Consider the following 12,133-nt stretch of genomic DNA (forward strand, 5'->3'; position numbering starts at 1 on the left):
GTTCAAATGGAGAGTGGAAACATTTGGAAAATGTCAGCTCTTGTACTATAAATATCGACAGATGGGGAAATTTAACAATCTCAACCATTAGAAATAAAATATCCATCTTCTTTGTTAAGCATTGAATTTTTTTTTCAAGTAGTCATCAAAAGAAACCTGCTGAATATGCCATTACCCAAAACAATCACATGGAAAAAATTGCATGTGTTTTCAAACCAGCACCTGGACATTTTAGCTTTGGCCTGTGGGGTGGTTGTTTCTTCATTATTTCAAACACACACGCACACATGTGCGTACACACACTATAATCAATCAACTTGGGGGGGGGGGAAATCCTCTTGCTTCTGACCAGACAGATTGCTCTGCCCTTTAAAATTATCAAGTGCTAAATATCCAGTAAGCTCACCGAACCATTTTTCTACTCCTCTTAACTCCTGGAATTCAGGCATCAGTGCAACTTGAGGTTGCATCATCTATTGGTGTGTAAAAGAATCTTATTCCACCTCAACAGCCCACGTTACAAAACTGTTACAAGTAGATTTCTCAACATTGACAGACTCTGTCATCTCCTGTGGGAAAAGGCCCAAGGGAAGCCTGCAGTTTAGCTGTTCACATTTTTAATTTCCTGTAGACAAAACCACATTGGTCCCAATCCAAAAACTCCCCAGTATGTTACAGAAGACAACCCAGTATTCCATCGTAAAAGTTGTTCACGGTCTGTCGAAGTGCCCCAGGAGGTTACAGGAGGAAGTTAGCCCTTCAGATTAACCAGTTGAGTACGTTCATTATGGCTCATCTCCGGAAACTCTATTTATGCAGTTTTCACTCATCCACAAAACTCTAATCAACGTCAGTGGAAGTTTTGCCAGAGTAAAGCTGGAGGGTCTGATTTTCAAAGGTGCTGAGCACTTGCAACTCCCATGGACTTCATTAGGAGCTGTGTGTGCAAAGTACTTCCGATGCTCTGGGGATGGGTGACATACGAAGGGATGATTAGTTGATAGGCTAAATAATCAGGTCCCTCAGGATTTGGCTTTTAGGTTCCAATCCTGCAAAGATTCACATGTATGCTTCACTTTACACACTGAGTGGCCTCATTGACGCCAGTGGGAATATATGCAGTGTGCAATGTAAGCACATGCATAAGACTTTGCAGGAGAGAGGGCCTAAAGTCTATAAAACTTGACCTGGCAGGTAGAAGATTAAAAAGCAAATCCAAATGTAGTTACTTATGTTACTGCCGTAAAATTCTGGAGGGAAGAAAAAAAAAACTGTACATACCTCGGGCATCAAAGAATTCATCGTCTGAGCTCTCCACAGAGTCATTAATGATGTTCTGCATGTGCCACTGAGTGCCACTGAATCTGCGCGAACCAGCTGGAAGTAAAGACAGACTCACATTAACAAAATGAAATGATGATCTGCTCGCCAAGCTAAAAAAGAAAAAGTCTAATTAAGTCCTCATAAATTGTGCGAGATGCTCATTTTGGCCAATTCATGTTTTTTAACCTAACGAGAGGGCCACTCAGAACATGTGGGATGACAGCAAAAATTATACCTTCTGCAAAATCTGAGTTAGAATGATTAAAGCAAACCCTTTGTTCAGGTTCAGTGTGCAATGCTCTCCCCAAATGGAGTGACTTAAGAGACAAAGAAAAATTCCACTCATTTGAACTTGTCAAACCATTACATTCCAAGCTCGCCCTCAAGCTGTGCAAATATGTCTAAAGGCAGAAAGAAGCATTTCTTAGGGACAGCGGAGCAACTCACATTAGAACTGAATTTCTTCCATAGCTCTTATGAAGATGCACCCTTCTGTTTGGCTTGCAGATTTGCATGCACACTACTGAATTTCCTCAAATGAACATCAAAGAGCTTTGGTTTTCTTTATTATTAACATAAATGTTCCTGTAGCTTTTGACAGAAGCTTGACATTTGAAGATAAGAAGGCCAAAGCATTTTGGGAGAGCTATATAACAGTGTCACATTAATATAGCTCAGACACATTATATAACCTTACACTGATATGAAAACATGAAGCTATCTGCGCAGTTTGCATCATCCATTCCTCATATGTGATGGTGTGTGGTACCTGTGTATGACAGAACTACACCACACTTTCAGATAGGATGTAAAAAATGTCTATAAGAACTGAACCATGCAGAGAGATACATAACTAGGGAGAAAGCTAGAATTTGGCCAGCATTCTCCTGGGCTAATATTGCCACAATTTTCATTCCATTTAGTGCATTCATATACACAGGCTGTATTTTATTTGTGCAAATGAGAGGCTGTATCACAAGACATGTACACTTGCAACCCCGCTTCAAGCCAATGGGAAGGCCAAGGGGAAAAGGTCCATCATTAACATTTTAAAACTAAATTAATCTTTTCATGAGCATCTACTTGCCATATCAAAACAGCCCCCTAAGTTTTAGTCACTTAGTGAGCCCTGAGAAGAGGTGGATTCAAACTATGATGGCCCAATTGGCCCATCTTAATTTGAGGGCCTTCTGGCAAACCTTATGACTACCTAGTAGTAATACTTCACTCCTGTAATAGGGCTCTTCATGCTTAGACCTCAAAGCGTGTTACAAAGGAGGTCAGGATCACAACCCCCATTTTTACAAATAGCAAAATGGAGACACCGATTGGTGAATCAACTCACCCAAGGTCACCCAGTGTCAGAGCTGGGAAAAGAACCCACCTTTCTCCAAGTCCTAGTCGAGCACCCTGTCCAATGGACCATGCTGCCTCTCAATCTTTATAACCCTCTCTCTCTCCCTGGCTGTTCCCCCCCACCCCCACCCAACTCAGAGTGCCACAGAGAAGAGGAGACACCATCCTGGCATTAACTAACATGGTGGGGATTTAATAGCCAAACCAAATCTTTTCCCCATCTAGCATTTTGGTATAGTCCTTGATAAAGAGATTGGGCCAACCACAGCATTTGGCTTTTGATCTGAACTCTGTCCATCTTCTAGTTGACATCACCTTTCTGGTACTCATTAGTGACAACTGACGTACCTTGTTAATGCGGAAGGTTTTGGACTCCTCAGAGAAATCCACAGTCACCAAGATATGTGATTTCGTTGTATGATAACGTAAGTGCAGAGCTACCCACTTAGCAAATGCCTAGGCAACAAGCAAGCATGGTAAGCTTTTTAGCAATCTTCATTTCTATGTGGCCAGAATCAATAATGCACCGTGCTGTAATCAAACCCTCACAGAAAAAGCCTTTGTCCATTTCACTTTAATATGAGTCAGTAACATCACTGCCACCGACCAACAGAAGTGTTTCAAAGCAAGAGGAATGATTCAGTGCTCTAGTCTCACTGCAGGACTTTTGCGGGGAGTTTACTTTATGAATGGTATGAAGGAATTTATATTAGTATATATTTTAACCCCCCCCCCTTTTCTTCACTCACACACAGAGTAGAACCCATATTTTACAAATTAACAGGACTGAGGGGTTCATAAAAATTGAAAAGCTCATACAATTGAACATGTCAAAATTACAGTAGATACAGTGCAAAGGTAGCAGTACGCTGCACTGCGTCACTTTCTCAGTGTCCTTCAAACCACTGCGAAACAATTTCCAATTCATTGGGATGTGCAAGGATGGGAACTTGTTCTTCATCAACTATCTTTTTGAAGACAATGCACCTCAGAGCCTTAATAGTTCCCTCCATCCCTTTTAGGGAAGTTGTCATTCAACAGCAAGTTTTCAATCACACTTAGGTTTTGTATACACTACATACTTACTTCGGTATAACTACATCACTCAGGGATGTGAAAAATGCACACCCCTGAACAACGTTGTTATATTGACCTTATAGCGCTGTCTACACAGGAGGTTATCGGCAGAAGAGCTTCTCTCAGCAACATAGTTACCACCTCCTATCTGCTTAGAGTGTCTTCACCAGATACGCTACAGTGGCATGCAGCTGCGCCAATGTAAACTTGTAGGGTAAACCTGCCCTCAGTCAGTGAATAAGTCACAATTAACACAAATGCTTCAGCTACCAGAGGAGTTGTGCAGCAATACTCCATTCCAGAGCTGCTAGTCTCAATCTCTCTCATCTGCATACAAACCTCCCTTCCTTCAGTGATAGTTAAAGTGCCGTGCCAGGCAACCACCCTATTACTAGGGACACTATCAAGTTAAAAATCATTCGAGCTGGCCAGAAGACAGAATCCCTTCCTGCCTCCACCCGCATAGAAAATTTCAACAAGAAGTTTTTTTGGTTTATTTTTATAATGGAAAAGTTTTTGGCCAAACCCCCACCCCCCACACACATTTGGGCCAAAAAACAAATAGTTTCAATTTGGAAATGCTGTCATAGTGCCTCACGGGAGCTGTAGTTCAAGTGGTTTATGCTCCTATTCTATTCTATAGGCAGAGCTCCCTGGTCTGACTACACTTCCCATGATGCAAGACAGTGATGTGAGGCAGTTGCATCATGGGAGTCTTTGGTCACGGTGCATCATGGGAGATGTAGTCCACTGCCAATGAAGACACCCTTACCCACCTTACTAATAACTGGAGAGAAGGGCCTGTGCTGAAGTTCTGATCCAAACATGAATCTGAATTGTGCCAAAAGGCCAGGAGCAGGAAGGAGAGTGCAGACCCAGCACCTAAGATCAATGTTTTTTAACCTTTCTAGATTGGTGATGCCTTAATTTGAAGTCAAAAATCTTCATGACCCACCCTCCCTTACATTTACTATAAAGATAAGAATAAAAAAGTATCAGTGATAAAAATGATAAACAATGTAATTGTGTGTTTCAAGAGACTGACAGAGAATACCTGACCTTGAAGGACAGGGGACTATGGGAAGTGAGATTTTCTTTGCTTTAGCTTGTAATAAGATTTTCAGCACCTCACAATCTCCAATTATCTTTAATGACACTCCCGGGGGGTTGCAACTTACCTATTGAGAAACACTGCCTTAGATCATCAAACGTGGATATGAGGGTACTTCATGCTATATATGCCATCTGTAGTTATTTTTGTATCTCTATAAAGTTGGGAAAGGGAAATAGACAAACGAGGAGCACTCTGGTGAAGTAGCCCAAGGCTATGGTTACCATCACTGAGGGAGAATATTTACTTGTTTTTAAAACTACTTTTCCCAGTGGAATAAAAATAAATAATTCAAACATTTCTAAAAGGCTTCAGCTTTAGACAAACTTGTTTTGTGAAACCAAAGGGCTAGATCCTTATTCCCTTATCCATGCCGAGTAGTAGAGCTGGGCAAAACTGTTCAGTTAAATAACTTTATTTGTTGAAAAATGCAGTTTCAGGTGGACTGAAACAATCCACAAATTTGACATGAATTCACGGAATAGTTTCAAACAACCCCCTCCCCACCCCGCCCTTTTCAGGTTAAATTTACAAGGGGGCTCAAGTGCCATCCACAGAAAGGAAGGAGGAGGAGATGGTGATATCCTCATATCTGAAAGCCTATGCTGTCTCCTGGGTGTAATTTGTAAAGTCATATGTAAAAAAGCCAAAAATGGCTCAGAACTTAAAAAATTGGATGGTAACTGACCATGAAACCCAGTGATGATTCAGCCTGGTGATATTCTGAACAAAGATCTCTCACTGTGCTTTTAGCTGCTTCCTGTGCTTCACACTGACTCAACAGAAACTGTAGACTTAAGAGTGACACACAGAGTGACATTCCTGGACTCTTAATATACAGATAGCTCAGTGCTTAGGGCACCCACCTGCATTGGGGAAGACCCAGTTTCAAATCCCTGCTCTGGAGCAAGGATCTGAACCTCAGTCTCCCACATCCCAGGTGAGTGTGCTAACCACTGGGCTAATGGGTAAAAGGGGGACACTGCCTGCTCATTTCCATTTACTTTTGTTTATAAAAGATTAAAATGCCCAGAAATAAAAATTTTCTTTTGGATCAAAATGTTTCATTTGACCTGAAATGAAATTTTTGTTGGCTTTTTGAATTTGTTAAAAATTCTGAATTTTTTTAAATTTTGGTTTGAGTCAAACTGATTTTTATTTTTCAGAACTGCCAGCAAACTGGAAAATCAACTATTTGCCCAGTTCTACTCAGAAGCACCTGATTGCACAGGTAAACCCATTGGTTTCAACACTATTGCTTATGGAGGAAGTAGTAGAATCTGGCCCTAATATTTGACCTGACCACCCCCTATTTAAACAAAGGAGCTTCCCATGTACATTGATGCTCAGATTGCAGAATCTGGTATGACAAGGAGAGCTCTAAAGATGTTTTACCTTCTGGTTTCCTGTTTATCTCACATAGAGAAGGCTGAATTGGAAGAGATACTGTAATGATTTTACTAGAAAGTGGCAAGTCTTCCTTCTCCAAAGGGAAAAAAACATGTCTGTACCAAGGGGATGTGCTGATGTTATCTGAACTGCTCTTTCATTAAGGAGCTGCCTAATAGCTGTGTAAACCTCTCATTGAGGTCCACAAAGGGATTAGGAGTGCTAAAAGATTTGCTTTAAATGACAACGTTTATTACAGTAGTTCATTCGCACCTGGTTGTGACAGCACTCCCATTGTAAGCCTTTATCTACAGGGGGTTTATATCTTGGCTGTAACAAGTCTCTCTGGGCTGAATCTTGGCAAAAGAGGGGTTTTTTGGACTTGAATTTCAAAAATATCAGCCTGGCTTTTGCACCAGAACAAAGGTTTTAATGTACATTTTGCTGAGTCTGGAAAACACCTGTGACTGCCAAGTTAAGTAACCACATATGACACTACCATTCCATTTTCCTCCTTTAGACAACACAGCACAGATTAATGAATCCTAGACTGCAAGTTCTCTGGGGCAGGGACCGTCTTTGTATAATGCATTCATACATTGCTCAGTACAACAGGGCTTGGATCCACAACTAGAATGAAAATATAAAATGGAAGGGGTTGTAGAGTTGTACAGGATGATATTTATTATGACCCCAGAGGGCTTTCACACAGCTGAAATAGTGTATGTTTGGTTTTACAGCTGAGTGAAGTCATTTACTTTTCCCACTGATGAGAATTTTGCGAAAACATTTTAATCTGTGAAAAATATCAAGAAGCAAAGTAAAATTTTGCTATTGTAGACAGCCCTTTCAGGACAAGCCTACAGGGGACTGGGATTCTTTGTCTCAGGTCTGAACCAACTAAACCTACGTTGCATACAGGGCAGTGTTTCTCAACCAGTGGGTCACGACCCCCAGATCACGATCCCAGGAGTTGTGGGGCATCAAAAATGTTATTACAGTCTAAAGCAAAGAAATCCTTACTCCACCACACCTTTACCCTTTAAGTTTAAGTACTCTGCCAACCTCTCAAAACACACATACCTGCATACAAATTGTACAGACTTACCACTGTTCTCACTGACACTTTTTTACTCCTATTTATTTTTTAAACTCAAGTTTATACTATATGTAAGAGAGCTGTCAACATATTTTTATTTAGACTAAGGAGTCTCCAGCTCCTTGACAGCGTATAGCTTCTAGGTCTGTTCAAGTTCAGGCTGCTTTGTGCCAGACTCCAGGCGCCAGGCTACTTGAAGGGGAATCCTGCACAGGGAATCCTCCTGTAGCCCAGAACAATCATAGCAGTTCCTATGACATCCCCACCTATCCTCCTCCTCTTGTGGCAGTGTCTGGGGAAAAGAGGTATCCCTACAACCTAACAGTCCCTGGCTGTTGGCATTTGGGTTCTGCTGAGGACGTAGCCCTTAGTTTTTAACCTTGGTGATTCTCAAAATATCATACTTCAAAACAGTCACTTGTCCTTCAGAGCATGAAAAAATATAAGGCTGTTTATACCAGGCAAGGATACTTTCAACACCCTAAAAAGTCCTGGACCACTATGACCCTAAAAATATGGTGTTTTACAGCAAACCCATAATGAGAGGGTGCTCTACAGACTCCTTCAGCCAAGTCTGCTACCCTCTAACAAAGAAGGAGAAAAAACCTCCACAGAAGTACAGATCTCAGAGGAATGGATGATCTAACAGAATCACAAAAATTAGTCATGGAAGAGACCAACATATTTCCTATGATTCACCTTGTCCATGTCGGGGGGAAAACAGTGATTAATTAATGGTAAAGGCAAATTTAACCTTGTAGCTAAACAATATTCAGTCTGTCACTGGTCACAGTACTACTATTATTTTAATCAATCCCATCTGACACAACAGGCGGTGTTCTTAATGTAATGTGCATAAACGTATTGTGTCCCATTATTGCTAATGAAAATGGCACCCATGGAGTAACACCTTGATAAGGTAGACTAATACGCATGAACACAAGGAATACTAATGTTGTTTCCTATTAAATAGCACCCACTTATGCTGAAGTGCTCCCAAACTCCCAGTACTCCCTTTAATTTAAACTGGAAAACCTCCAAAGCAGGAGTTAATTGAGTGCTGCATCTGATTAGTAAAAATGTTTATGACTTGCTTTGACTCCCTCTGCTGCATATAGCAAGATGCCTGTAGGACAAGTTATTTTCCATCTCATTTTAGGGTAAGGACTGTTTAAAGCCTTTACATTTAAAATGTGAAAGTTGTTATAATTAATTCAGACACCAGAATCTCTAACATCACTGCTGCAGTTTATTTTATTACCTAAATGGGATGTTACATGTTGATTTAAGAAACACATAAGCAATGAGCTAATCCTGAGCCTGTCGGAGACCAACCATGCCCAAAATTTGAATCTTCACATTACACTTCTTTTCAGCGACCCCCTAAACCATAACTGCTTCAAAAAGGGAATTTCCATCCCATAGGAAATTCCGATTTAAAAAAAATGTTCCAAACTGGGATGAGAAGTCAAAATATAGCACAGAACAGAAAATTCAAAAAAAGAAGGCAGAAACACTTTGCACATTTCCAGTTGAAACATTTCAGCATTTCCAAATTAAAATATCTTGTTTCGTTTATTGAACTAATTGAAATATTTCGTTTTGGCTTGGTTTAACATGAATCTCCATCTTCCTGAGCTGCCGCAGCACTTTATAGGAATCTGATGGGGCCTTGAAGCAACACACCTACAACTTCATGAGCTGGGCTCTCTTGACCAACTACATTTCCCATGATAGACCACGGACACATGCCTCCCATGGCACATCACATCAATTCAACAAGAAGGGAACAGACATTGCTTCTTGGGAGATGTAGTCCAGCCACAAAGCCCAGTCCATACAGGAGAAGGCAGTGGGGGGAGGGAAAGAGACTCCCAAACTATAATTCCCATGAGCTACCATGGCAGCTCAGGCCAACACAGATTAATGCCAAACTGATGCACAACGAAATCAGAGACACAAGGTGGGTGAGGCACTATCTTTTATTGGACCAACTTCTGGTTAGTGAGAGACACTAACAAGCTCAGACGCTTAAATTTTTCCCCCAAACAGAAAAAGTGAAATACTTTGGCATATTGAAATTTTTCACCACAGAAAGTTTTAATTGTGGAAACTGCACAGTGTCCTATTGAAAAGGACACTGATGGAAAGTTCCTGTCCATTCTCCGTATTCCATCCCTCCCCCACCATTCAACACAAACCATGAGTTCACTAAACCCAGACCTCCTATATCCCTTCCACATCCTGTACCCACCCAGCCTCCCACTTCTCCACCAAGCAACATCCTTCAAATCCTTCCTTTTAACTCATTCCTTCTAGGAACGTTTCCCAACTTCTTCTCAGGTTATGTCCAGACTACAGTTTATCTTGGCATAATTTATGTCAATCAGAGGGGTAAATAAATCACCCTCTGGAGCGATAAAAGTTACACTGACATAAACGCCGGTGTGGACAGCGCTATGTCTGTGGGAGAGCTTCTCCTGATGACATAGCTGCCACCACTAGCAGGAGCAGGAGGAGTTAAACTGACAAGAGACCTCTCTCCCTTCCGTTTAGATCGGCTACATTAGAGAGCTTACAGCTGCACCACTGTAAACTCTCTAATCTGCTCTCAGCTAAACCCTACACACCCTTCCTTTTCCTGAACTATTGTCCTACATTTCATCTTGTCTAGCATATCCTCAGCTCCTTAGAGAGGTATTACGCCTGCATCGAGGGGTCCAATCCTGCAAACGCCTACTGCCATGTGCTAGCATGTAGTAGAATCATTTAAAAGAATAAGACTACAATTAGTAAGTAGTAATCAATATTGTGTCAAATTCTCTGCTGATCTATATTGGCAAACAGCTCCAATAAAGTCAGTGGCGCTGCACCAATTTACCCTAGAAGACGATTTGACCCAACATCAGGTTGTAAGTGCTTGCAAGATCAGGCCTTACGTTTATCAGGATTAGGCTCTAGGTCAAGAGCTCTGTAAATTGATGGGGCTGTACTGAGACTGTGGCCATTCATTTTACTTACGTTAGGCTCTTGCATTGCAGGGTAACACTGCATCAGAGAAGAACAGTACCTTGCTTTTAATACAAGTGAAAAATTAAAAACTATCCAAGCCCAGTATCTTGTCAACTCATTAAATATCACCACAGCCTCTTTCAACATTTTCCTTTATTACCCTGGTTTTAGAGCAGGGGTTCTCAAACTTCATTGCACCGCGACCCCCTTCTGACAACAAAAATTACTACATGACCCCAGGAGGGGGGACCGAAGCCTGAACCTGCCTGAGTCCCATCACCCTGGATGGCGGGGCCAAAACTGAAGCTCAAAGGCTGCAGCCCCAGGCAGGGGGCCTGTAACCTGAGCCCCACCAGCCAGGGATGAAGCCCTCGGGCTTCAGCTCCAAACCCCAGCAAGTCTAACAACAGCCCTAGCAACCCCATTAAAACAGGGTCGCAACCCACTTTGGGGTCCCAACCCACAGTCTGAGAACCGCTGCTTTAGAGCAAAAGTGTTTACCAACATAAAAGTACTCAGCTGGGATCATGAACCAAAATAGTCTATTTCTCAAACCCCAGCCTTTGCACAATCATAAAGTGGTTGGTGTCTTTTCATTCACACAGACACAAGCCCCAAAGTATAATTAGATGTCTGCTCAGCCACTCAGAAATGGAAGCAAGACAGATTTTTTCCCTCCCTTTCTTTTCAGTATCTGTGCATTTCTGCAATTCATCCTGTTAATTGCTGTCAGAGCCACCCATCTAGCTCATCAACATTAACAGCATGCAGTGATAACCCTTTCTCCTACTATAAATAGGAGGACAGTGTGACAAGTGTGGGACCAGAGGAGAAAGCCTGGGATATAATCAATGGCTCATACGGTAAAGCAGCAGTTAGTCACTTTCGTTGCTACTGTATTGTTTACAGATACAGACCTGGCTGAAAATCTAATTTCTGTCTTTAACCCTCTTGGGGTTCTTTCCAATACCAGCACTCTCTCCTGCTTTTGAAATGGGCTAACGTGGATTAATATCAATATTTTTATCCCAGCAGCAAAGCACAAATTTTCAATATGAATTAACAGGTTGTCAGTAAACACTGCCTGTTTCTTATTTTCCGTCCTTATTCTGAAAGCTATCCCTCCTTCCCACTATGTCATTCGGATTACTTGGAGCTCCAACAGGATCAGTGCTGGTGGCCCAATTTAAATTGCCTGAATATGGATTACTTGCTGTAGTAAATATAATGATCACTAGTAAAAAGTCAGCACTTGCCCACCACAGGTTTCCATAGTTACTGGTATGCATGGGGGGGAAGGGAGGGCGATGAGTGGAAATATGGTATCTCAAACACACTGTGCAGTAATTCTTAACAAGTGGCGGCTCCTTTTTCCTAGTTTCATATTGAAGAATATCAGCTTGCCCCTACATTATAGCTAATACCAATGAATAGAATTCTCCTGATAAAGAGAATTCTCTTTCTGCTTTGGCTTCCATTAACAATCATGGAAAATAATCTTTCCAGCCAAATGTCCCATCTAGAATAATTTAGCAAACCTACGTAATTTTGTAAATGAACCAAATATTAATTATGGCTACAGGGGAGGTCCTTTTGTAACTAACTTCTCTAATCTGACAGGTTTCAGAGTAGCAGCCTTGTTAGTCTGTATCCGCAAAAAGAACAGGAGGTACTTGTGGCACCTCAGCGACTCTAATAAATTTGTTAGTCTCTAAGGTGCCACAAGTACTCCTGTTCTTTTTTCTAATCCGATACAACCTTTTAGA

The 12,133-nt window shown here is 41.4% G+C and overlaps 1 protein-coding gene across 5 annotated transcripts in view; it reads right to left on the bottom strand.

Moving 5' to 3' along the window:
• The window catches only part of PITPNM3 (PITPNM family member 3), a 338,711-nt gene that overhangs the window by 237,892 nt on the left and 88,686 nt on the right, over nt 1-12,133 (bottom strand). For 4 of the 5 annotated variants that reach the window (XM_043531087.1, XM_037880424.2, XM_043531085.1 and 1 more), the window contains exon 2: nt 1,282-1,377. In XM_043531087.1, coding sequence (XP_043387022.1) covers nt 1,282-1,342 — 61 coding nt within the window. In that variant the 5' untranslated portion in view covers nt 1,343-1,377. Of the gene's footprint in view, nt 1-1,281; nt 1,378-12,133 lie in introns of those variants that run through there. The other variant, XM_043531088.1, reaches the window with a different exon arrangement.

This window comes from Chelonia mydas, chromosome 17 (genome assembly GCF_015237465.2).
Source record: "Chelonia mydas isolate rCheMyd1 chromosome 17, rCheMyd1.pri.v2, whole genome shotgun sequence".
Classification (NCBI taxonomy): Eukaryota; Metazoa; Chordata; order Testudines; family Cheloniidae; genus Chelonia; species Chelonia mydas.